This window comes from Xenopus tropicalis, chromosome 7, assembly GCF_000004195.4.
Source record: "Xenopus tropicalis strain Nigerian chromosome 7, UCB_Xtro_10.0, whole genome shotgun sequence".
Classification (NCBI taxonomy): domain Eukaryota; kingdom Metazoa; phylum Chordata; class Amphibia; order Anura; family Pipidae; genus Xenopus; species Xenopus tropicalis.
Window position 1 is genome coordinate 20,528,371 of NC_030683.2, and position 27,925 is coordinate 20,556,295.

The 27,925-nt window shown below is 39.6% G+C and overlaps 1 protein-coding gene across 4 annotated transcripts in view; it reads right to left on the minus strand.

Moving 5' to 3' along the window:
* Window positions 1-27,925, minus strand: part of inpp5a.1 (inositol polyphosphate-5-phosphatase A) — a 276,218-nt gene that overhangs the window by 13,082 nt on the left and 235,211 nt on the right. For all 4 annotated transcript variants that reach the window (XM_031905069.1, XM_031905070.1, XM_031905071.1 and 1 more), the window contains 2 exon segments: window positions 27,623-27,697; window positions 17,143-17,216 (listed from right to left, as the gene is read on the minus strand). In XM_031905069.1, coding sequence (XP_031760929.1) covers window positions 17,143-17,216; window positions 27,623-27,697 — 149 coding nt within the window.

Below are 27,925 nucleotides of genomic sequence, written 5' to 3' on the forward strand. Positions count from 1 at the left end.
GGCCCAGCGGAAGCATCCTCGTGCCACTATCGCATCTCTTTCTGCTTATTATGTGTTTATCTTCAGCAGAGACAAGAGAAATGACAGCCACTTTGTAAAGACAAGGCTAGCTCTTGGGCCAGCACAATATATATAATTATATTAAGGCAAAACAGGATTATTGAATGGGCAGTCAGTGCTTACGATAAATAATTTGAACATTTACACAATATAACTGGTCCTGCTCCCAAAATATCCCACCCGCCTTCCTCATGTTTCCAGATTCTAGTGTTCTCTTTTGTTCAACAACATTTTTCTATTTCCAGGATAAAAAATCCTTACTAAAGCCAATAGGGCCGTTGGACCAGTCTCTGAATGCATTTGCTTGACAAATATGTAAAGGTACTTCACCATCAGGGACTTGCCAATCTGACTAGCCTAATTTTATAAATATATAGCAACACTGAATCTCAGCTTCTACTTAACCACCCGGATTGCCAAGATCCCCCTACAAGAAGAACATGGACAAATTCATTTTTTTGGCATATATTTGTGTTTTAGCAATCACCTTTACATTGCCTTCAATGCTTTCCTCTAAATTGATGAACAGATTTAAAAAAAGTGTACCCAATACAGAACCAATCGGCACACCAATAAGAAACCAAGTCCTGTTACAGAATGTATCAGTGAAAATTACTCTCAGCCATTTTTCTATGTACTAATAGTGCCATCAAGTCCAGCAGACCTTAGTTCAGTTCAGAAAGCATTGAGACAGGGTTCTTTGTTGCCCATAGGAAATCACACTAAAACACTAAATGCACCCTGGGAAGTGCCATCACCCTTATGAATTGTATTAAACACCTTGCCAAAAGCTGAGTAGACTGAAAAATCACTTACATACATACAGACATACAAACTTTTACACACTTTCTCTGTAAATATATAGAAATAATTAAAATCTTAATCTCCCTTCATGTTCACTGGATACTGTGCCATTTGATAAGCCGCCTTATTGCCTCATGATCCCTGATGATACGATGAACTTTGTTTTCATAGCAAGAGAACATATTCCGCCATTTTACAGGCTCATAGGGGGTAGGAGAAAAGAAGGGAAATCTCTTATCTCTAATAGGTATAATTCTATAAGGCAGGGATCCTCAACCAGTGGCTCGGGGCAACATGTTGCTCCCCAACCCCTTGGATGTTGCTCCCAGTGCCCCCAAACCAGGGGGTTATTTTTGAATTCCTGACTTGGGGGCAAGTTTTGGTTGAATAAAAACAAGATTTCCTACCAAATAAAGCCCCTGTTAGCTGATAGTGTGCATAGAGGCTGCCTAATAGCCAATCACAGCCCTTATTTGGCTCCTCCATGAACTTTTATGGTGCTTGTGTTGCTCTCCAAGTCTTTTTACATTTAACTGTGACTTACGAGTAAGAAAGGTTGGGGATCCCTGCTATAAGGCATACATGTGGCAATGAATTAAAGACTTTTGTCTTTCAGCAACTCATTTCTATAGTGGCACTTTTGTGATTCTTGTGGCTTGTGTGACTGAGAGAGCAGACATCTGCATAATTATCACTAACATGCAAAAACCCAGCTTACTGATCAGTGACGGAATTTTCAGGCAACTCGGCGACAAAGCAAATAACTCACTATCGCCTGCAGGCACCACGTATTATCAGCACCTTTGACTACTCTCATAATATGACTGGTGTTATAGCACAGGTTACTTATATAAAAGGCAACCGCACCTTCATTTCCCCTTTATTATTATTATTCCATTGCATTATCATCCTCTAACAAATCCATAGGTTTTTTTCATAGGATGTATAGCACAAACCCATTGCTATTTCCCTGTACTAAGCCATATTCTACCATACAGTTAGCGGGTCTATTTGGCCATTCCATAGACTGTGTCTTCAAAACATCTCTTACTGCCGAATTCTAGTCATACCCATTTTTTTCCTCACATTGTAGCAAATGTTAAAAAGGCAGTATACCCCCCTTTTCAACATGAGCGCTAAAGAGGCCTTTGTGCTGCGTACTTTTTGTCTGTTGTTTTAATAAAGGAATATCTATGGTTTTTGTCATTTAAAAATGAAATTAAAGTCACATTTTCACCTCTGTTCCCAATGAATACAATAAAAAATCAGCAGTCCAAAAAAAACAAATTAGTAAATATTAAGAGTAAAGAAGTCGTGGGCTGGATTGTGAATCATCTCCTACAAAATACAAAACGTTGTATATTCTGTAAAATACAAAATTGTATAATAATTGTGTGTTGTGTGTCTTCTTTAAAAAAATGTACAGCTTCATAAAAAAAATTGGTATTTAAGTTGGTAATACACGGGCAGTTCTAAGATGCCAATTCGAGTCCTTTAGACCAATTTTGCAGCTCATCTGCCCATATAACCTGCCTGAAAATCACCCAGGTGTCAATCGGGATTTCCTGTCGGATTATTGATACGGTCCTCGGTCTGATGGCTCCAATGCCCATCATTGTAATTTGATTGTTTCGCCCTAGGGCCAAAGGATCGAATTAGCCAGATATCGCCCACCTTAGGTGGGCATATAGGGAGAAGATCTGCTTGTTGCCGCTTGTTTGCCAACCTCACCAAATGAGCGGATCTTAGTGTGTATATTCAGCTTTAGGGCTGTGACAGACGGGGAGATTAGTCACAGCGTGACAAATCTCCCTTATCGCGGGTGACTAATCTCCCCCAAATGCCATCCCACGGCTAGAATGTAAATCGCCAGTGGGATGGCATACGCCGCGCCAAAGTCGCGGAAGTTTCCTCTCAAGGCAACTTCGGCGACTTCCGCAAACCGCGGTGCCGCGTATGCCATCCCACCGGCGATTTACATTCTAGCCGGTGGGATGGCTTTCCGGGGAGATTAGTCGCCCGCGACAAGGGAGACTTGTCGCGCAGCAACTAATCTCCCCGTCTATCACAGCTCTTAGGCTGCTTTAAAGAAATCAGATTTGCAGTCCTATAACATTCTCAGTTATAGTTTTAAATAGACTGTAATTTCACATAAAAATCTGAGCTTCTTGTTCTCATGATTATTTAAACACCATAAGATAAAAGGTGTTGACTCAACTCTGCGCAGGGGCAGCTACAATTGAAGAGGTTATCCAGTAATAAATCATGCTAATGCAATCCTCTGACAACTGTAGAATATATATTATACTCATATGAGACTTTCTCTAATTAAGTGATTTTTAAAAACGTTCCTGTTGCTTAAAGGTGTTGTTTTGAAAATTATTTTGCTATTCAAGCATTCTAATTACATTTTAACTGCCGGATTAATATCTTGAACTCTGGGACAGCTTTATCATAGATCGATTTTTTGATCAGTATCGATATTGATCGAATACACGTTCCTAGTTGACAGACTTCAATTCAGTAAATATTTTTTCGCCGTGGTGCAGAGAATCAGTGGGTGCCCTATCCTAGTCCTGCAGCAATTCATCGATCAAACGGCACAAAGTGCAAAACACATGGCAGATTGCACCCTGCCTAGCACCCAGTAAATGACCCCTATGGACACAGCGTGACTAATTGATTGTGCTTATAAGCTAGGTGTCATATAAATAAAATTGTATAGCAATTAAATAGGCTGTACACTATTCATGGCCCAGTTGGAAAACACTGTTACTGACGGGGTAATTTACATCGGCAAGTGCAGTTACGTCCGAGCAAATCAGTTGCAAGTAAAACCTCATTAATTAAAGGTACCTGCATCAAAATGGCCTCCTTTCAATTTCATATATTTGTGGTCGAAACTGCTCAGTCCTTCCTGCCTTCTGCTCTGAATGGAGTGCTGCTGCGCCTATTGGTGCATAGGAACCCTGAGGCTACCGTCACTTCTGGGCCAGGCGGTACCTCCCGGGTTTCCTTAGCGCTGTGCATCAGTAAGGCACACTTGTCACTGGAAGTCAAGTCAATCGTACAATTGTAACTCTGTTAATAATAAGGCATGGCCCAGCAATGGTTATGGGAAAAAAGCTGATTTATTGGGAAAAAAACATTGCAAATGCACTTTGCTTAGTGCACTTGCAGATGTGAGTAAAGGTCCCCATACATGGGCCGATAGTAGCTGCTGATATCGGTCCCCCGATTTGGCCCCAGGGCCAAACGATCGGATTACCCTGGATTCTCCCGATATCCCCCACCCGTAGGTGGGGGATATCGGGAGAAGATCCGCTTGCTTGGTATAAGACTTGCTAATCCTTACTGGTTATGGAGAGTTAAAGGACAATTTTAGCCCCAAAATAATGTAGGTCTCTATAAAAAAATATCGCATAACCAAGCTCATATGTAAAGCCCTGCTTCATCTAAATAAACCATTTTCATAGAAATATACTTTTTTTTTAGCAGTATGTGCCATTGGGTAATCCTAAATTGCCATTTATGTACTAAGGGCCGCCCCCAGGGATCATACAGTTCACAGTGCACACAAACAAACCAAGGGCACACATACATTTAGGTCACATTAGCCAATTGATGCTGCATTATTTCCTGTCAGGTGATCTCTGAGGGAGCACACAGACCATCAGAAAGTGGCGGCTTAAGGTAAAACCGATAAAAAGGCGATATATAATATATTGCAGTTTAGTATGGTTTTTTATTACGCCACTTAATATGATAGACAGTCTGTCTGTTAAGAAATTATTCTGTGGATACAGTTCGCCTTTAAAGGGAAAATGACCCGCTGTGAATTGCACCAAAACAACACCCACTGCTCATGTATGCCAAGATGCGCCTGCGCTCACACTCACGCTCACACACAGTTACTCACACACCTGAAAATATGTCCAGCTGGGAAATTACATGACAGTTTAATGCCAGAACAAACAAGAGCAGGTCACTTTAAGGAAATGATTAATGCATTAGATTACCGAGTATGCATACTTATCTGAAAGTAAACTTGTATGTGGGTGTGAACCACTGGAAAAGTCAACTCCTATCTCTGCTATATTATAGCTACAAGAGTAATTATCATAATTAATGGAGAAAGGCGATAAAGTTAACAATTGCCCACCTGTATCTTGGATAACCACAATTTTTCTTTTCACACCTATGTCTCCTCCCCCCCCCTCACTTTAGCAGGTAGTATGGCCCGGCTTCCGCACATGGAGCAGTTGACTGTTTGCTCATGGTGGTCAGGAAGTCCTTGCAGTCTCTGGCAAGGTTCAGATACTTGCTTGACATAGTATGGATAGTGTTGCCATGGCTTCCGTTAGATTACGTGGAATAACATGAAAACATCAGGGTGTACATTTCTTTTCCCTCTGTGCAAATGTGACCACGGTGCTACCATGTGCAATTATGACTTAGCACTTTCTGCTTTTCTTCAGCTTCAATAGAAAACAAGTTCAAGTGCACACGCGTGATCGATAGATACACAACTAGAGGCTATCAAAGTGACCGATCACTCTATATAGCCAGCTATGCTGTTCAAAATGTTATCTATTATCCAGAAAGCTCCAAAATATGGCTTTACCATTTCTCATAGAGTATTTCATTATTTATGGATTTGCCTTTTTCCTGCAAATTTGCCCTTTGTGAAACTGTTTAAAGTCATTATTCTTTTTAATTATAGTGTTTAAAAGGGTAGTTCACCTTTTAATATGTGCAAACTTTTAATATGCCATAAAATGGGCTATTCTTTTAGTTGGCCTACATTTTTTATTTTAGTTTTTGAATGGTTTGCCTTTTTATTATGCCTCTTTCCAGATCCAAACTTGTTATTATTTTTTAATACCATATATTTTACTATGTTCTATATTCAGGGCTTCTCCTATAAATTGTCTTGCCTTGTCATTCAAACTAATGCCTGCTTGGTTGGGTAAATTGGACCCAAGCAACAAGACAGTTGCTGACATTCCAAGCTAAAATTATATCTTTTTGTCTCATTATTGTTCTGGTTCCTCAAGCTTAAGTGAAAGATCAAGGTGTAACCTTCTGAGAAATAGTTTTCACTACATGATAGGATGTATTCTATAAAATACACAACTTTTGCTATTAGTGTGTATCATGGAGATAGCCAAACCAAGAAGTTGGACCATGAGTGTTTGTTGCACTCTTGCAGATTTATCTACTTTAAATCCTTGGGACTAATACGTGGGTTTTGCCTTTAGGATTTAAGTTAGATGGATTTCTCAAGAACAATTTTGTGATTGGCTGGAATGAAAAGGACCCCCTTGGATTTCGGTAAATAAAGTAGTACCTATTGCTTGTTGACGTTTACCAGGTCATCACACACAAATACTCAGTTTTCCCACGGAAAGTCACTTGTTATCCCATCGTCAAGCACTTGTGGACTTTAGAGAATGCACGTTAGCTTGCTAACAGCCTTCAGTTCCCTATTAAACACCACACGGTGAAAAGACAGGCGCGTGAATTATTCTTCTCTCTCTGTCTGCCTGGGCTCGGCTACTATAGCATCGCAGGAATGAGCAGATACTTCTTTTGCAATATACGAAAGTGTAAAAGCTCATCCGGGCCTTCATTTTCCTGCTGAAATTACAAATCTATATAAATACTCATATGGGGCGGCCTGTTTATGTATCCACTTAACTACAACAAACAATTTGTTATATGTATACACAGAACTCGCAGACTGTTTACTCTGGCAGCAAATAAACGCCAATAAATTACGCCACCCGCCCAGCACAGAATTTCCTATACAATAGTATACATGCAGAATGCTATAGATTACAATTTTATATTAACTATACCCACATTATTTACCCTAGCAACTATTAAGAAAATGACTGTGATGCTAGATTTGTATCCTTATTCATTTCATTCATTATTCATTTGCTGATGTGCTGTTTAGTCAAATAAATGGATACCAGGATGAGTAATACAAACAGCCAAAATAGAAAAAAATGTCCATCTTAATTTTGAGCATTTGTTCCATCTTGGTTAATGTTCTTTTTATTAATCTTTATAGCTAGGGTACTGACAAACAGTGTCACAGAGCATAAATTGCCAAGTTATAACTCTTCCAGGAAGAGCCATACTGCTCTATAGGCACCATCTCTCCCTACTATACCTGCTATCCCACAGCCACAGTCCCTTCCCAGAGGCTATTATCCCCCCACTGCTACTATAGGCACCATCTCTCCCTACTATACCTTCTATCCCACAGCCCCAGTCCCTTCCCAGAGGCTATTATCCCCCCACTGCTACTATAGGCACCGTCTCTCCCTACTGTACCTGCTATCCCACAGCCCCAGTCCCTACCCAGAGGCTATTATCCCCCCACTGCTACTATAGGCACCATCTCTCCCTACTATACCTGCTATCCCACAGCCCCAGTCCCTTCCCAGAGGCTATTATCCCCCCACTGCTACTATAGGCACCATCTCTCCCTACTATACCTGCTATCCCACAGCCACAGTCCCTTCCCAGAGGCTATTATCCCCCCACTGCTACTATAGGCACCATCTCTCCCTACTATACCTGCTATCCCACAGCCCCAGTCCCTTCCCAGAGGCTATTATCCCACTGCTACTATAGGCTCCATCTCTCCCTACTATACCTGCTATCCCACAGTCCCAGTCCCTTCCCAGAGGCTATTATCCCACTGCTACTATAGGCACCATCTCTCCCTACTATACCTGCTATCCCACAGCCCCAGTCCCTTCCCAGAAGCTATTATCCCCCCATTGCTACTATAGGCACCATCTCTCCCTACTATACCTGCTATCCCACAGCCCCAGTCCCTTCCCAGAGGCTATTATCCCACTGCTACTATAGGCACCATCTCTCCCTACTTTACCTGCTATCCCACAGCCACAGTCCCTTCCCAGAGGCTACTGAAAATTTAAAGGTTGGGCACATTTGCTCAAGTGCAGTTATCCATAATCCCCACAGACTCACACACTTTTTAGCCTGCAGTAAGCTAATCAAATTAAATTGCTGATTGGTTACTAAGGTTTACTGCACTGGGAACAGTATTTGTTAGCAAATAAGCCCCACTGTGTGACATTTATTAAAATCTGAAATTAAAAAGGTGAATAATTTGCATTAAAAAACAACTCAAGGGAGGGGAGGAACCCAACTTACAAATCCCAAACCCCAACCCAGCTTACATATGAGACTAATTTAAAATACCATAACTACTGGACTGTATATAAATGAAATAGTATGTGCACTGTGTTTAAAAATATAAATTATTTGCAGCCCAGAAAACACAGTGACCCGCATCCTATGCGACCATTTCACTCCCTGCCCTTTGTCCGGCGATGCAGACGGCTTTAACACTGCTGGACAGATGCCAGCACTCAATCACCGGCTGTGTCGTGTCTCTCTGGCTCCAGGGCCACAACTAGCAAGGGAAGGCCAAATTCATCACAAGGGTGAGCAGTGATCAGACCAGCCAAGCCTGACCTAACTGATGCCTTCTTCAGCAAGCAATGGGAATTTACTGCTGGTTTCACAACCTTTGCAGCTACGCCACTTAACTTGTGAGCTGCCAGAGCGATGGGCAATACATTTAAGGGATAAACAAATACTGATAAAATTAAATGTAGTTCAGGGCTCACCAGCTCATGGGTCATCAACTCTTGCTGGAGTACAACTGCCATCCTTCATAAAAGTCAAGTAGAAGCTGGGTGTTTTAGTTTAATAAAAGAAGGAAAGGCAAACACTAAATATATAGGTTTCCAAACTGTGCTATGCCAACCGAGTGGAGCCCAATACAGGGCAGGTAAGGCAGGCACTTGGCCAATTTAAATAAGAGTTGGGGTGATAAATTATTTTTCTGTCATGGATATGTACTTCTATTGCAGGGTGTCCATGTCCAGGGTGTCTTGTGGCCTAAATGACATTAGTATTTGGCAACACAACTGAAGACTGACGCAAAGTTAATAATTGTAAAGGTGCCAGTGCCGGAGGGGGCCCTGGGGCACGAAAATGTATTATTCAAATTATTTGAATAATATTTATTATTTATAAAAAGCTATTACATCAAAAAGCCAGAGCCCAAATACACAGGAATTGAGCCATATGGCCATAGGTAGGACAAAAAACAAATATTCTGTTGATTGAGTACAAGTTTTCTGGGGTAAAAAGAATAAGGTCCAAAAGGCAAATGGGACTCTGATTACACTATGGTCAGTATTGATTAATATATGCTGTATCAGGCAGTATTGGGTGTAATTTGTAAGTTTAATGTATACACCCTTTCTATTGTATAGTGCTGTGGAATATATTAGTGCTATATATATACACACACACACACACACAGGTATGGGATCCCTTATCTGGAAACCCATTATCCAGAAAGCAAAGCTCCGAATTATGGAAAGCCTGTCTCCCATAGACTCAATTTTAATCAAATAATACAGAATTTTGAAACTGATTTCCTTTTTCTCATTAATAATATAAATATACAGTAATTATAATATAAATAATCCTTATTAGATGCAAAACAATCCTATTGGGTTTAATTAATGCTTGATTGATTTGACTTAAGGTATAGAGATCCAAATTATGGAAAGACCCCTTATACGGAATACCCTTGGTCCCGAGCATTCTGAATAACAGGTCCTATACCTGTATAATATTAGATTGGATCTAAGTTCCCTCAGCAAGAACAGCTATAGGAAAGATTTACTGTTTTCAAAACCCTTACTTGGAAAATTTTCCTTAAGACAAGAGCTTCCAGTTATACCGTGGGTCTTTAACATAACACTGACTGTTTTCAAGAAAATTAATGGGTTTTATGTTGTATATAACAATACTTGTTATCAGACGCAGCACTGGGAACTGCTATCGCATTGCACAACTCTGTGTATGTATGATTGGGCTTCCAGTAGGAGCTATTTGCCCTGCACGGCTGACATTTAACTGGTATATACATATTGGGCAGAGGGATGAAGGGGCTCAGTGTGGCTACAACAAGCTGCAATTACATCCCGAAGCAGGACAATACCAAGATTTCCTTCAAGAGTCAGCTTTCATTATTAAATGGCTAAAAACAACCCCAGAAGTGAAGCTAAGTAACACACACTGGATTTCAATGTAAATGACTTTTTTCTACTATTTATCTAGAACAGTGTTTAATATGCTGTGAAAATAAACTCACTGGAAAAGTGATGAGAATTTAGATTTTAGAGTCAAATTTGCGTTTAACAGTTCATTTCTCTTCTTTGTAAATGTCAGATTTTGTTTTCAGAAGCGTTGATTGGTTTTCACCAAGGGGAAACTCGCAGTCATTTTGTAAGAAAGAATATGTTAAAGACAGACAAATGGCTGAAAGTTGTCAGTAACAGACTCTCTTAGGCACAAACACATATTAAACAAATTGGTGTTCCCAGTGGTTGAGTTGTCAAACTTGAATTTACAAAATGTTCTATAATTTAGTTTCTTATTTGAAAAAAAAAAAAAAAAAAGACAAATCAGTCATAAATTCTGCATTATCACCATTCAACATTTTCTAAACCTAGTGTGAGATACTTTTATGGTGCAGAGAAACATTTTACATCAGTTCTACTCCACTTATGGACTTAGGACATTTTTGTGAATTTAGACAAAGAGACTAGAAATGCATTAAATCTTAACACCCTGCACCTTCCACATAAATCCAATCAATTATAGTTATGATGTATTAAAAAGAGCTGTGTAGCTGGCATGCATATTGTTCCATAGAGTGTATGTGGGTGCAAAGTTTTCAGGGACTGAATAAATACCTGAAAGCTAACTCTATATAGCAAGATTGCAGGACTGTGTTTTTATTAGGGCAACAGGGGGTAACTGCATGAAATATAAATCCAATAAATTCCTTTATAAAAGAACACACTGCATATAATAATAATAATAATATAGTATGGAAAGAGCAAAGCTGTGATTCAGTTGGGAGATATATATATATATATATATATAAATATAGACACACACGGATCCCATACCTGTAAATCTTATAAAATATAAAAAAAGGTTTTAAGATTTATGAGCAGAGCTCTCAAACCAATGATATATGTTTAGTTTATAGAGTAATATGATCATCTGTATATTGACATATGGGAAAAAAACTAACTGAACTTGCTAGTGGAATATATAACATACATAATTGTTAAGGAGTTTACAATAGTGCATCCCTGTATAAATGTTATGTATGCAGAGATAATAAGGAATTACAGCCCCTATTTATAAATTGTTAAAGTAGTGAAACTGGTAGAAAGTTTAATATTTTGATTTTTTTTTCAGATTTGGCTATAGGAATATTTCATACTTATACAATGCTGGCCCTGCATCACACTTTGCCCTCTATATAAAGAACTTTTACTTCAGATACACTCAAAATATTACGGAAATAACTTTACCAGCTCAGCAAATCAAAAGCTAAAGTAGGACGCATTAAGAGTGATCAGAAGAATAGAAATAAGTGTTCTTTATGACTTGTCAATAATTTTGTCATCGTCGTTGAAATGCTATTGAAATAATGGGATTTTACAAAACTGACTACATTTCAGCTATGCAGAATCTACGCTCCAACTACACAAGAAGCCTTTATAAATAGGCATTTTCAACATTGACAGAAATTGATGAAGTGCATCGAAGTATAAAATATTATTATTTCGATGCTTTCTAAACGGGACCCAAGTTTGAAACAGGGACATCATGCAGATAATAGCACAGAGAGAACAATATTGGAAATAAAATTTGCATTTAAGTGGACCAGACAGGCTCTTTTTTGTGTGTAGATTGTCTTCCAACAATTAACTCCTTAGCTGCATAGACAAAAATGTGCTAACACTGTGAAGGACCGGACTCAATTGTTATTTAAATGCAGTAATGACCTGGCCATATGAAACCTTTCTGTCACAGTGAAGAAGCAACTCACTAATGCTATTTTTGCTCAGCTCTAACTCTTTTAGATTGTAAGCTCTACGGGATTAAGATTTGTGGAATCTTTAATGCAACTGTACTCTTGATTCATTTATTATCATACTTTTTATCGTATTAAACTCTTTTATTATCATATCAAGAGCAAATGAATAAACAGCTTCATAGTTTCAATACATTGAAGTTGCATGTGTTATTATCATACTTTCGATTTATTTATCTATTACAGGTATAGGATCCATTATCCGGAAACTCGTTATCCAGAAAGCTCTGAAAGGCCGTCTCCCATAGACTCCATTATAAGCAAATAATTCTAATTTTTGAAAATGATTTCCATTTTCTCTGTAATAATAAAACTACCTGTACTTGATCCCAACTAAGATATAATTACCCCTTATTGGGGGCAGAAGAGCCCTATTGGGTTTATTTCATGTTTAAATGATTCCCTTTTCTCTGTAATAATAGGACAGTACCTGTACTTGATCCCAACTAAGATATAATTACCCCTTATTGGGGGCAGAACAGTCCTATTGGGTTTATTTCATGGTTAAATGATTCCCTTTTCTCTGTAATAATAAAACAGTACCTGTACTTGATCCCAACTAAGATATAATTACCCCTTATTGGGGGCAGAACAGCCCTATTGGGTTTATTTAATGGTTAAATGATTCCCTTTTCTCTGTAATAATAAAACAGTACCTGTACTTGATCCCAACTAAGATATAATTACCCCTTATTGGGGCAGAACAGGCCTATTGAGTTTATTTCATGTTTAAATAATTCCCTTTTCTCTGTAATAATAAAACAGTACCTGTACTTGATCCCAGCTAAGATGTAATTAATCCTTATTGGAGTTTAATCAATATATAAGTGATTTTTAGCAGACTTAAGGTATGGAGATCCAAATTACTGAAAGATCCCTTATCTGGAAAACCCCAGGTCCCGAGCATTCTGGATAATAGGTCCCATACATGTATTCATTTATTGGTCTGTTGTATAGCACTGTGTACATAAGTAGCGCTATAGAAATAAAAATATACATAAAACTCCAATAACAGTGACATAATGTTAGGGATTTGGGTAACCTGTCTCTACCACATGGGGAGCAGGATTGCCCTCATAGCTGCATGCCCTATGCTCCCATGTTTACTCTTTCTCTTGGGGTGCTGGGTGGATAGGTTCAGGGGGCTGCTGAAACTATACAGAGAGTATTGTTAATCCGATTGTCTATTAACATGAAAGATGAGGACAAAGTGGCACAATTAGAGGCAAAGGGATTATAGAGCTAAGGGTTATGCCAAGACCAAAAAGAACATGAAGGGGGGCATGGACACTAACTAATAATAACACTGTCACAACATGAGTAAAAAAATGCATTGTGAAAATGTTTTTGTTGTTTCTTAGTACCAATTCAATCCAGGGAAATGTTATGCTTGTCTACAGAATAAGGATTAGATTTCACTTCTGCTCTAGATGCAGCCTTGGTAAGAACTATCAGGGCTTCTTTGTCTTTTTCTGGGTCAAGATGCCATGAATGACGAGTGTTTTTTCGAACTAGGTTAACTATGTGAAAGGGCCCATTCACAATCCAGCAGGTATACAGGACAAGGTTAGCAATAAAAGGGCCATGGCTGTGACCTGCTGACTGGCAGGAGAGCAAAAGCTGATGTTAGCCGCCTTCAGGTATTGGGGTTGTATTTGCTAAATGCCCCAAGAACAAATGTCCAGACCTAATTCTTACAAATCACTAGGGTTAATGAGACTATTCATTTCTTAGTGGATAGAGATTAGTGTGAGGGGCTCAAAGCAAAATGGTACCTTTCCTATTCTAATATATATATCATGTGATTGCCATCTAATATCGCTCCCGTTTTGGGAAATTCAATACATAGTACATATTTGTGATACTTCATGTAGGTTGCAAATTGCATTGTGTTATTTTAATAAAGATACTTTACACTTTATCAGTTGCCATTTACTCCCGTGCTCAGTGGGTTAATGAATTCATTAGAACATAACTAATTGCTTCTTATGTTTGACTAATGCGTCCATCTATTTGGTCTTGTATACTTATTCAATTCGCACTGTTTTCTAATTGAATGTTTGCATAGGCTAATCTTTCAAAGTGACATTTCAGTACAATGTTGTTACTGCGGCTCAGCTACACAAATCACATATGTCCTCTGCCCTTATACCTAGGGAATATCAGCTGTTCGTTTGGAACCTGCAAAGATCCGTGGACGGTTCCCTCTGTGCCCCCCCTGCTACTTCCTTGGTGCCATTTCCATTATGGATATTCTGTCCCACTCCTAAAGGGAAGCCTGTTTAGCGTTTAGCTTTTAGCCCCTATTTTTCCACTGTTTTTGTATACACATAAATAAATTAAAAAATATAAATAATTAATTTTAAGGATACTGAACCGCCCTGATTTGCAGCTTAACTAAGTTTTAAAAGTAAAATCCCTAAAAAAAAATTCCTATGATCCTATTCGGTGTTACAGCTGCACATTTCTCCTCCCATTAAAATAATGTAATTCAATAAGTAATTATTCATCTAAGTAGGCAAACAATACAGTGCAAAGAACTTTATACTTATTAACCAAAAACCCAATATAATAACATATATGTTTAAAATGGAGCGAAACAGCTTGGTACATGTTACCCCCAGCAGGAGCTACAATACAGAGCAACATGCTGTGGGGGCTTTGTTTCCTGCTGCAAACTATGGCTGTGGCCCCTCCCTCACAATAACATATCCCTTACTCTCCTATGAATCCCTGAAAAGCTCTGGTTCCCCTAGTAAATGACAGCAACTGGTGCATCTGTATTACACTGCATAAAGCCCCAGTGCTTAGCCCACTGCATCCCAGTAAATATGCACAGAATCACATAGAAGCCAGCAGTACACTATATTGTTTCCCAGCAGTAAAAAATGCACAGCATTACAAATACAGAGGCTTTTGTATCTTAAGGTGGACATACACGTAGCAATTTCGATCTCTTGTGCAACAAAAATCGTTCCCACCCTCCACTGATGTTCAGGGCTGAATTGTCAGATATGGAGGTAGAAACAATAGGATTTCTACCTCCTTCTGCCTTCAATGGCGCCCAATCAAAATCTTATAACCTGGCCGATCGATGAGTCAACCGATATCCGCAGCCTTCTGCAATATTGGTCTCCTCTTAGAGCCGCCATACATGCACCGAATCAAGGTTTCCTACAATATCATCTGTGCGTGTATGGCCAGCTTAACAGTATCCTAGACACACAAATGCAGGGCCTCATACATTCAGATCGTACTATTTTGTTTCAGACACAGTCTTCTCACCAGTTTTTCATTGTTTATCCATTAAACATAATTTCCCAGTTTTCTTCTGACACTAAACCCCTGTGTATTTTCTATTCTTCCATTCTACATTCTCTCTTCTTTATTCCCCACCCTTAAACGGTTTTCATCTCTTCTGCTTTTCTATTTGCTACAATTGAGATGATATGGCTGGAGATGCAAACACCAATCTTCATTTCAACTATATCTCCCCCAATCATGTCTTTTCCCAAACCTTATCACTTGCACCTTTCTCCATTCTACTCCTTTATGATTTCTAAACTTTGTCAACTTTAGATATCTCATCATAAATTTGATTTTAAACTCGTTGGTGCAGGAGTACAGGGAGATATATTCCCCCAGTGCTGGGGATACGGTGCAGTGCTGGCTTCCTAACATAGTACATGGACTAGTAGCACGTGCAATTGATAAAGATACAAAAAAATGTTTACAAATGAGCAAATGATTTCAAACCTTACTACAGGTCCCCCTATTTACAATGTAAGCTTAGAGAAAGCTTCTGGAATGAGAGGTTGCAGGCTGCGTAATATATATAGCAAGGGAACATAATAAATTACCACTGATGCATTTGAATAAGTCAAATATTTTGTGGCACTGCAATGCCATAGCCATATTATGCTTGTTTTATGCTTTAGCTGCCCATCCTCTACCACAGCCATAGAGTCCTATGCCACCGTATCCCCTCCTTGTTCCATAACTGCATGTAACTGTTTTCACCTGGAATTAGGTGCTGCTTTGTTTGAAGCAATAAATCAGACTGGGTTATTTACTGAGTAGAATGGGTAGTAAAGTGCTATGTATCGAAGTAGCATTGGCTGAAACACTATGGCCTGTTCCTGGCACCCAAAAACAAGTGTACTGTATGTATGGGTAAAAGAAACCATTCTGACCATGTATTTAGGATCATCATATTGCATAAATACTTTCCAAAAAGTCATGACAAGAAAAAAAAGTTTCATATTAACCCCTAAATCACCTTTTTAACTCCAGCGGCCAGGGTGTATAACTGATGGCACCCAGCGAGATTTACACACTGCTGCTCCTCTGTTATGATAATCAATCAATAAGAACAATTTAGAGTTGTTGTAACCTCGACAAGGATAGTGTGACCTCCCCAGGGAGAGGTATAATCAGAATCTCAGCTGGCCGTTGAAAAATAGCTGGATTATGGTAACTAGAGGAATCGCTTCACTGCCTTCCCTTCTCTGGTGGCTTGGCCATGAAGTCATTGTCATGTGCTTAAATGTAAATGTGTGGATCTCTTATTTTTACAAAAGCAATGCCTTAGGATTCTGTGATGCACAATTACCAACGCTCAAATAACATGGATAAGCTTTCATTTTGGCGGAATTTAATCCCATATAAAGGTGTGTGTGTAGTACCATGTATTTAGGTTTGATAAAGGAACAGTTCAGTGTAAAAATGAAACTGGGTAAACTGGATAGACTGCGCAAATGAAAAACTATTAGTAATAAAGTTAGAGTGGGCAGATGTCTAACATAATAGCCAGAACTCTACTTCCTGCTATCAGCTCTCTAACTTCTTAGTTAGTCAGTGACTTTAGGGCGGGCCACATGGGACATAACTGTTCAGTTAGTTTGTTAACACACAGGTCAGATTCAAATGCAAACTTACTGAACAGTTATGTCCCATATGGCCCCGCCTCAAGTCACTGATTGGCTACTGACTGCTAACAGTTTAGAGAGCTGTAAAGGAGGAAGAAGTGTTCTGGCCATTATGTTAGACATCTGCCCACTCCAGCCTTTATAGATTACATTTTTGCCTAACTATATTGAAAACATTTTTATTTTGCACAGTCTGTCTATTTTGCCCAGTGGAATGTTTCTTAAAAATTAGAAATTGTAATTAGCAGCAATATCTGTTATATTCCTTCAATTCCACTTTCCACATATGTTGGAGCTACTTTCCACCATTCTTACCAAGTCCCTTACCTGGGGGGAAACGTAATGTCCAGTTCATACAGTCTGTCTTTGAAGACCGATAGCTCCTTGTCAAATTCTAAAAGCTGAAAAGGAAAGAAAAAAATCAAATGACGAACATTCTTACACTGCCAAAGAAAAGGAAAATATCAGACAGTAAAATACAAGAATAACATATAAATCATTATGCATAGTATACATGTATGTAACGTACCCAGATATATGTAATATAAGTACACAAATAAGGCAATACAATTCTTATTACAGGAACTCTAACAACATTCAACAGGTTTACCAAACAAATGTCAGTTCAAAGATAATGCCAATCTTCACAGGGGCTTGTGATGAAAAATACAGCTGATATTATTTCTGTGAAAAAGGTTCTAGTTTTCATCACTACCCAATGTTAAAGCCTTAATTGAATTAAGTAGGACAGATAGGAAATATAGCTGATGCATGGCAAAATAAAAGTGCAGCACTTTTACAATAAAAACAAGCAAAGTATTAAATTGGTTTATGTGATACGCTATTAGCATAGCTGAGTCTTCGGAGAGTTCATACAGAGGGTTTAAATATGAATATGATTTTGTATAAGCAAGGTCACATTACATTCAAGATGAAATCTGGAACACTTGCCAGATAGGGATGAAGAAAAAAAAACAAAAAAAAACAAAAAAACAACATTTCCCTGATTTTGCTCCAGTTTGTGTCTGTAACCACACTGTGGTGGGACAGTTCCTTATGTTGGTGGTAAAGGGCTATTTTACGCTCATAGTAATATTGGTCTGTCCCAAAAGCCAGTCAAAACAAGAATGCAGATTAAAAAATATACACATTCAGGATATTGACTTCTCTCAATGGCTCAAGTTATAATCTGCTTAAAGCAACATTAGCCTTTTTCTTTTGCCATATGAAATTTTAAAAAAGGCATTGAGTTGCATAACATTGGCCTCACTTAGAAATATGGGCAGAATCTATAAAAATATACCCCATTTGTAATAAAAGTTTGCCCTTTAGCAGTAACCCATAGCAACCAATAAGATGTTTGCTTTTAAAAAGGTGACCAATAAATTCTACCTGCTGATTGGCTGTTATGAGTTACTGCCCCTGGGCAAACTTAGTGCCTTATATTACATAACCCCTATAGAATCCTTTGAAGTTAAACCATTTCAGGTATTAATTTATTTCTGTGTTGGAAAGACAAACACCCAACCCAAGGGGGCATGTTGGCCATGTAGTGATACATTTAAAATGTGCCATGGTGCCATGGTGTCAAACAGAAAGAGGAGCAAAGAATGGGGATTTGGGTAAATCCTAGCATGCCCCTTCCTTGTACTTCTTTCAGAAGTAGCTTTCCAAAGCTCTAAACTTACTGACTGTTTAGGACAGGTGTAAATAGGAGTTATATGGCTCTATGGTGCAAAGAAGATAGAGTTGATGGAAGTCATTTCTCAGTGGGGCCCACCGGGATATTCTCAGGTACCCCTGGAGGCCAGTCTGACCTTTTCCAAAGCTGTAATACTGTCATAGAAACATATAATCACTGATTTACGTTGTTCTTTGAAACCGAACACAGTAACTGAGTGAAGAGCTACACCAATAGGAATACATACATGTGGTCAGCCTGTAAATCAGCGCAGTGTGAAGAGCCAACATGGTATCTGTATAAGCGAATAAATTCTAAAAGAAACCACGTACCTCATTATAACCACGAGCATTATTAGCTTTCATTCTGACTAAGTGCCATTCCCTATAACTACAAGTTTGTCAGCAGAACAGAATCCTGGGTGACGGCTCAGTGTTTACCTGGTGTTCATTAATCATGTCCCATCTCACAGCTGCGCTGATACCATTGTATGAGTGACAGAGGTTCCAAATGGAAAGAGAGCCTGTCCCTTTTTGCCCCTGAAGCCTCATAAATCATTCCTGAGATGTGCAATTAGCAGCTACTTGTACACATTAATTATCTGTGGGAACAGCAGCTACCGCAACCACCTGCACTGGTGAATACATAGGCCACCGTGCTTCTACTGTCACAACTCCTAACAACTCCATCAGCATGGCTTGGAAAAAAAGCCCCCAGGCAAGGGTGCACGTGTTGGACGCATTTTACCAAGGGAAGATGCACCCAACACAAACGTACTTCGATGTGAATCGGATGCAATTGGGCTGCAGTTTTTCTAAGTCCGGTTGGCATCACTTCTGTGGGTGCCAAATTTTATTAGAAAAAATACCAGCACACAGGACTGAATGCAAGCGGGATGAACCCCTGTGAATTTATTCAGTCGTGTAATGTTTCGGGGGGACACCCCTTCATCAGAATATTAATGTCAGATAAATGTCTGATGAAGGGGCGTGTCCCCAAAATGTTAAGCTGGCCATACACACACCAATATTATCGTATGAAACAAGGTTTCGTATGGTATTCAGTGAGTGTAAGGTGGATTGACGAGGCAACGGACACCGCAAAATCCTTGGATATGGCTCGTCTTATCGTCTTTTTGTAGGTACTAGTAGTTCCAGGATTACCACAGCAGTCTGTCATTAGGCACAACATTCATTAATTTAGAATGGGAAGCAGGCGTCAGAGCTGAGTGCAACTATACGAAAATGCAAGGAGCACAAAGTATCTTTTATGGTGTAGAGTAAATAAATGACCCCTAAAGCCTACATCAATGGGTAATACCACCCTATTCTAAGCACGATACCGTATGCCCTTTAAGAAGGATACCCAGAAACAGACCCTGTTCTTTAAGAATAGAATAACAGAAGTTTGTTACTTATGACTGCACTTTTATTTATAAGAGATATTTTATTTTTTGGCAAATAAGAGCAATGTAAGGCATCAGTGCTCCTTAGCTTTATAGGAATGACAAGCCCTAGCAATGACATCAAATACACTGAATTGCTGCCTCCTTTGTTCTTTTGTTTTCTGTGACATTCACTTCGTTATGTATCATGCCAGCTCTTAAGGTTAATTTGTGTCACTAAAGAAGTCAGCGCTTTAAATGCTGCCCGGATTCTCTAACCGCACTGTCCAAGATAGATCTGAAAGATAAAGTAAGAATCCCCAGTCAATATAAAACAATTTAGGTCCTTTTATCTGGAAGGAGAAAGGCACCCAGCGAAAGGTCATCGTCCACTGGGACACGGCTGTGAGCAGCATCGCCTGAAATCGCTGTAGTATGAACCTTTTATAACAGGGCAACTTAATTCAGTCATTGGAGTAGAACAACAGCAATCACTCATCAAGACCTGCAGCCCAAAGCCCGAACGTTGTTAGATCAGGAGGTGATATTAACAGCATTTATCAAATCTTTGCGCAGCGTCCATAGGAAAATTCACAGATGTGTTTGGGACTGAAAGGAGTCCAGAGTACAATACCCTTCGAACAAGGGATAAACAACAAACTATGGAGAAGTTTCCTTTTATTCTGATGTTAGCAAACATATTAATGTAAATGTACAGTCCTTATGTTCAAGGACGTTCCGGGTTCAACACCCCTGGATGGTCCAACATTCATAAAAAGGTACAGATATATAGAAACATGGTCTTGCTGACACACTGCAATAATTCCAAAAGTTTCTGCCAAATAAGCATTTAACTCATATTTTACACCCAGATGAATGGGCGGGTGCTGCTAGGAACCCACTCTTACAAGTGATGTATGGAGTGAAGGATGACTCCTATGTCTAGTAGAGAAATATGTTGCGGTCCTCTTGGACCAAATAAGTTATCGGTAAAGAATTCATATTTCATTTGCACACAATACTTCTTATATGAAGTTTACTAGCAAAGTGAACATTGCTTGATAAAGGGGACACATTTAGACACCTTTCCTGGGATCTCTTGCGTAAAACCACCCCATCTCTCAGTATCACAACACCTAAATAAAATGTATTCAAAATACAACATTTACAGACCACGGGCCAACTGGGACTTGTCAAACCCTTAATATATGTGCAGTAACCTGTCTAACTTCAGTACTTAAAACCCTAAAGAGCCATCATTCTAAATAGCACTGCTGTGACTGGCAGATTCCTACAGCCCACTGGGTCTTCACAAGTCAGCACATCAGTAACGGTTTACAGTAATGTTTAGTGTAGGATCAGCAGAAACTGCTGTAGAATGCAGGCAGCAGGATGAACAGCATGAAAACATTGGACGTAACTATATAGAAAAAACATAGAAGTAAAGTGAGCGCTAATTATCATATACCCTGTTACATGCATTAAACCATACGGGTAAGAACCCACAGAGCGAGTTACTTGCCTGCAGGAGGAAACTTCACGCAACTTCGGATTACCAAAGCGATGCGAAGGGCTTTCCACCGGCGACTTCTATTGTTGCTGATGGAAAGCCTTTTCGGAGTGTTTACTCACCCAGAGATAGCAGAGATCTATCGCGGGCAAGTAACTCGCTCCGTGGGTTCCTACCCTAGGGGTGAACACACACAGAGCTACTAGAAGCAGCTACTTGTCACTGCTACAAAAGTAGACAATGCTGATAATTTATTGATAATTGTCTCTATGTGTGTTTTAGCAGAGGCAATTCTCAGTATTGTCTATGGCAGGGGATTTCTGGTGTTTAGTAGCCGTGACAAGTAGCTGCTACTAAGTAGCTCCATGTGTCTTAACCCTAAGGGCTCTGGCACATGGGGAGATTAGTCGCCCGCGACAAAACTCCCTGTTTGCGGGCGACTAATCTCCCCGAGTTGCCATCACCTGCCATCCCACTGGCGAAAATGTAAGTCGCCGGTGGGATGGCACACGCGGCGGTGCGATTTCGGCAAATAACTGAAGTTGCCTCGCGAGGCTTTTTTGGCGATTTGCCAAAATCACGCCGCCGCGTGTGCCATCCCACTGGCGACTTACACTTCCGCCAGTGGGATGGCAGGTAATGGCAACTCGGGGAGATTAGTCGCCCGCGAACAGGGAGTTTTGTCGCGGGCGACTAATCTCCCCGTGTGCCAGAGCCCTAAAGGGTCTCCTAGCTTTGAAGGGCCCCTCCATAAAAGCCTTTAATTCTTTGCTTGGAGTAAAGGTGTTCTGCTGTATCCCAGTGATATCTGCATAATGTTGAGGTGCTAACCTCTAACCACAGATCAGAAGCACTATAGCTGAAAGCTATTGTTATGGAACTATATCTTTATAGTATAGTATATGCAACCCTTAATATAATTTTTCAGTGTACCCTTTTGGATTAAAATCTTAATTCTGCAGCCCAAAACAAGAGGACTTGCCCAAGGACACAACAAGTTTTGACAGCAGCCGAACCCAGGCCTCCCTTATTTAGTGCAATGACTTAGAAGGACACAATGGGGAACAGAGAAATAAACAGGCATTATTGTATAGTAAATACAAATAGTGGCAGTTATGCAAAAGGATATCAAAGTAGCGCAGCACAGAGGTGACTGAAACCAACCCATTGTTGGCCATATGCTTGCGAGAACACAGTGCTAGATGTGCCAAATTGATTAAAACTACATTGACATGGGATTATAGACATAACCATCTTAAGGAAATCCTAGTTCAGACAGGATAAAGCATCATCTTTTAATACTGGTACCATGAAAAAGGGCTGTCACTTGTATAAGAGTCTATGAAACACAGACTGGCAAACTACTGCCTATCACTAAATGTTTCATAATATAAAGACAATAATACCTTTCCCTGTAGGACAATGTGTGTGTATTGATAAAAGGCATATATATGGTTATGCATGTGTGTGGCTTGATGGATGCGTAAGGGCTCTGATAACCAATAGATGTAGGCCCCTGGACAAAAATAAGTAGGTTTTTGTCAATCAATATGGATGGACATAAAGCATTTTTTGTTCTTAATACATATTAGATGGATAAAAAATGGATTTGGTCCCTACGAAAATCAGTGGATACACTGCTGCCTTAGTCAAGCTTTAATTCTATTACAACATAAAGATGGCTTCAACCCGGCCCGAGGAGCAATCTGAATACACACAGATAGATGACTCACCAGCATAATGCTCTTTGCCCACTGCTAACGGGGGACAAAATGTAATCACTTTGCCTTCAGCTGGACATTTCTGAAAGACATGCTAATACGAACTGTGACAGGGAACAACATAAAGAACATGACTAGGAGATGTACAGTTCCAGAAATTCCATGGGACCCGTGGGCTTTGGGCTAATTCAGTTGTGTCAATGTGAGCAGAGATGTAGCTGAACACTTGAGTGAAGGGACCCTGTTCCAGACATACAAATATGACCTTCAATATTCAATGGGGCTTGGTTCCAAGAACAAAAGGTTAAACACTGAATGAAAATCTCTCAGTTGCTGCAGCAGTAGATGGAGTTAAAACAAAGAGAAAGCAGCTGAAATAGATCTATCTATCTATCCATATCTATATATTCAGTGCCAGACAGGGACCTCAGGGGACAACCAGAAAACCTTAGAACATAGGCCCACTCTCTAAACTATTTTCCTTGCCCAACCACTTTATTCTCTTAGTCTCTTTTATTTACATGCTAGCATTTATCCTTCCATCTATTTCTCCTCTTTGTTTCAATTCAGAAATAAGGAATGACCATGAAGCAGGTCAAATGGTCAGGAGCAGGAGGGCCCACTGACACCTCGGCCCACTGGGAGTTTTCCTGGTATCCTGGTGGGCCAGTTCGACACTGTATATATTTAGAAACAAATTACTTTTCAGCAACCCCGTGGAATTCTGTTTATATGATGCTGGGGTGCATGGAGACATAGTAACATAGTAAGTTGGGTTGAAAAAAGACAAACGTCCATCACGTTCAACCATAATGCCTATATATAACCTGCCTAACTAAGTGAGCTTTTTGCAAGTCTCAAAGGGCCTATACTACTGAAGCCATGTCTTAATAAGCTGACTAAGTCCACTAAAATTCCCCCAAATAAAGGTGACCGCCCTTGGTCTTGCACAGTAGCAGCTCGGGGACAGTAGCAGGGGAAAATGGAGAGTTAGTCCAATTAGTCATAAATTGGACTGTGCTACATCATAAAATATTGGGATCCTGAGATGGTTTGACCGAGCCACCATATCTAAAGACACCCTGTTAACACTATAGTTTCTGCATTACTCCACCTGTAATGGAAAACAGGGCAGTTGTGGGTACTTTTCGCACCTTGCATTTAGGGAGCCCAAAAACTCCAAGGTAAACCGTCCCTCATAAGCCTGTGTTAAAATTATATGACGAGGGTTTATTTGTTGATAGTTGCCTGGAAACTTGTCTGTATGTTTTTCCAGACAACTATCACCTGGAGAGTCAAGGTAACTCAATGTGAGTGAAGATTGCAAAACCATGAACAGCTACACACCATTAAGAGTGTTTCAGATTGTTTACCAACTCCTGATGTGAGTGAATGAAAAGGATTATATGATTTTTTGATAATAAAAGATGGGAGATGCCAAAGAACAATAAAAAAGGCAGGTTCTGGCTATCATAGGAATTGCTGTAAGCAAATGCATTGCGGATTAATATTCTGAATTTTAAATTGCCATTTTAATGCCTCCTAATTTCTGTAGACAATATCCATAATTCTAATGGAAATACAAGGGTCATTAAAAAAACATACTGCTTAAGGCGTAAATTTGTCATAGCCCAATCTATTGATCTATTTATGGTTTATATCCTAGCAGCAGTGTGTTCTATTCCTAATAGGATTTCCCAACTAGAACTGGTTACGCTCTACAGCTATTAAAGACTGGAGCACAGCATCTGACAAAAATAGGTCTGAACAAAGACATCAGTCCATTTCTACCGAGCATGACAGGCAAACTAAGCTTCTAATTGCCCTGACAGTTTTTCAATTGACCCTTTGCAGTGTCTCGCAAGCAATGCTGCTTAATGTACAGTAGGAATAGCTGTCAGTATACATAAAGATAGCAATTTCGCCTTCCTCAGATAATTGGCACATGTAGCGCAGGGATAACCCGGCGAAGCAATTTGCATTGTTGTGCAGATCTCTGTAGAGGAAGGCTCGCAAGAGGAAAAATGAATTGGTGATACTGGGAGGATTAATAGGATTCTGATTTCTAATAAAATAAGAAACATTGCTGAACAAGGGTGGTTTATTCAGAATTCCTCAACTAACCATCGGCACTGAAAAGGAACAGCCGTAGTCTTCTGTGCTGGGCTTCGAAGAACATATAGGATTAAAAAAAAAAACATTCTCCTGAATGTCGCCCTAGTTGGCATTCAGACTGCTCCACTAAGAAAGGGGAAAGAGTCCATTTTGATATAAATGTGTGTGCTTCTACTTTTCTAGAACACCTTAGGATGGGTCAACTGCCGTACCCATGTCCGTGCAGGACGGAGATTGGGAAACAAGACCATCACTTTTGTCCTGAAGATCTGGCTACTATGGCATGGAATGATGAAGCTACTAATGCTGATACTTAAGACACAGTTCACAGTAGCACAATGGACAAGTATCCCAGGGCCCAATATGATATTAAACAGTGAACTGTGTCCCTTAGACTGATTCGGCAGCTAATCGGCCCGTGTATGCGCACTACCGATGGGCCTGCCCGACCGATATCTGGCCTGATCTCGATCGGGCAGGTTAAAAAAATCTAGTTGGATCGGGGACCGGATCGGGGACCGCATTGGCTCGCTCACCGGACCGACTTTTCCTATACCTGTCGTTATAATTTGATCGTTTGGCCCCAGGGCCAAACGATCGAATTAGCCTGGATTGTCCCGATATCGCTCACCCATAGCTTGGGGGATATCGGCCTGTGTATGGGGACCTTAAGGTTAAGACCTATGGCGGATTGGGTCTATATACTGTTTAGCACCTGGAACCTTCACGTAGAGCACTTCAATCTACTAATGCAAACATTTCCCATCCAGTTTTACAGCCCACAGCAGACTGGCAGTGGCGCGGGGCAAAATGTTTGCTTTTTAGGAGTGTGCATTATTGGCATTTTTGAAGAACTCATGTGATTTTGGCATTTTTATGACAAGCACACACAAGATGGACACCACAGACCTCATCGGAAATACCTGAGAATAGCATTACGCCTAAAACGTTAAATATTAATGACTTCTGGGGATTCCAGTTACACTCGGCTCCGAAGTACCATCAAACGCACATCACCCTGTTGCCTTTCAGGGAGGGAGATCGCTAACTGCGCGTCTCGTGCTTTTCAGAATGAAAATTTCATTTCTGCTACTTACGAAAAAATTTGATCTATTATAGATTTTTTTTGTATAAGCATGATAACCATTTTATGTATCTTGAAACATATATCTCCTAAATTACACTGGGAAAAAATAGAAGGCAAAAACCCATCTATGGACAATGACAAAGTGTGTGTCTGATAATAAATATTTGTCAGGTCTTGTCATATCTGCACAAATTCCACTATTAGTGAAGAGCCAGCGCACCGCTTGCTTAAAAAAATAAAAAAAAAAAGCCCAGAAAAATCAATGCATCTTCAGCTGAAGTAGTTGCTAAACACACAGAAAAACGTCTTTATCCAACAAGCGGCACGCTGTGAAAATTCCCAAGCCTTGCTTCGGTATAGCAAAGGAAAATTTAATCTTCCCAAATACTCATCAGTGCACTCCATCCTGCAGACCTGACAGCCCCACTTATAATTAATTATACAATTTCGATGGGAATATCGACTAAACAAAGCTATAAATCATAGAAAAAGTCAATAGCCATGGACACATTCAATCATGTCCCAGCCAATGATTACTACTCTTAAAATACAATAATTATTTTCAGGAGCCAGCTTGAATTAAATTTCTGTCAGGCTTGTACAACACCGGTATTTGATAAGGGATGCAATGGATTTTTTTTGTGGGGGGGTTGAATTTGGCTCAAAGACATATATCCTTTAAGATGGGTAGTTTGTTTTTAGTGATCAAGGTGCTGCGTGTTTAACTAGACCATGAAGATTAGATTATCTGCTCGGGCTCATTAGATCATTTATCTTTTTGCTTCTGTGGCTGATATTGGAAGCCTCTTCCACGACCGTGAATGGCAGTGGGTTTCTAAATGGAATATGCCGGAGGAGCGGCTGTGCATGTGTGTGTTTGTTTGATTGACCCAACACTGGCCAAGCTTTATTACTTTACATGCGAACGGCTATTGGCATTCAGGGATTTACAGCATTTTTAAACTCAAATGACCTTGTTTGACCAATTAAACCATATTATAGAGAAGTCAAATCTCTAGTCTTTCAATGAACCAAGAAAATTAGTTTTATGTTCATTGACATTTTTGTTATAAAAAAAAGAAGAATTTCTCCTTACATTCTACAGTGGTTATTAAATGGTATTAATTCAGTAATGGCAATATAGTCCTTTACTGCTAGTGCCATTAGGCTAAACCTACATGGGCAATGAGCAAGCTTTGTATGGCATGTAGAGTGGGGCACCGGAATAGGGCACAATTGGATTCAATTGAAGCAATGGAAATATTACAAAAACATTTGATTAGTCGTCGGTTTGGTAGTTTGGACTTACCGCAGTGCCATTATTATCTCTAAAAACCTCTTGATTAAAATACTCAAATAACTTCTTTTCTATTTGTAACACAACCTGCAATGAAAAAGAAATGACCAAAGGTTATACAGAGTTGCACTTCCAAATTATTAAACAGTGATAATGATGTAATTATTCTCATTATCAATTCAAAGCAAAATAAACCATGCATGAGTTATTCCTCATACACACCGTGCTTTTGCAGGTGATTTAAATACAGTGCATTTCTATGGCACTCATAGCACTGGGTCCAGTCTAAATTTCACCACATGCTTCATTTTGAAA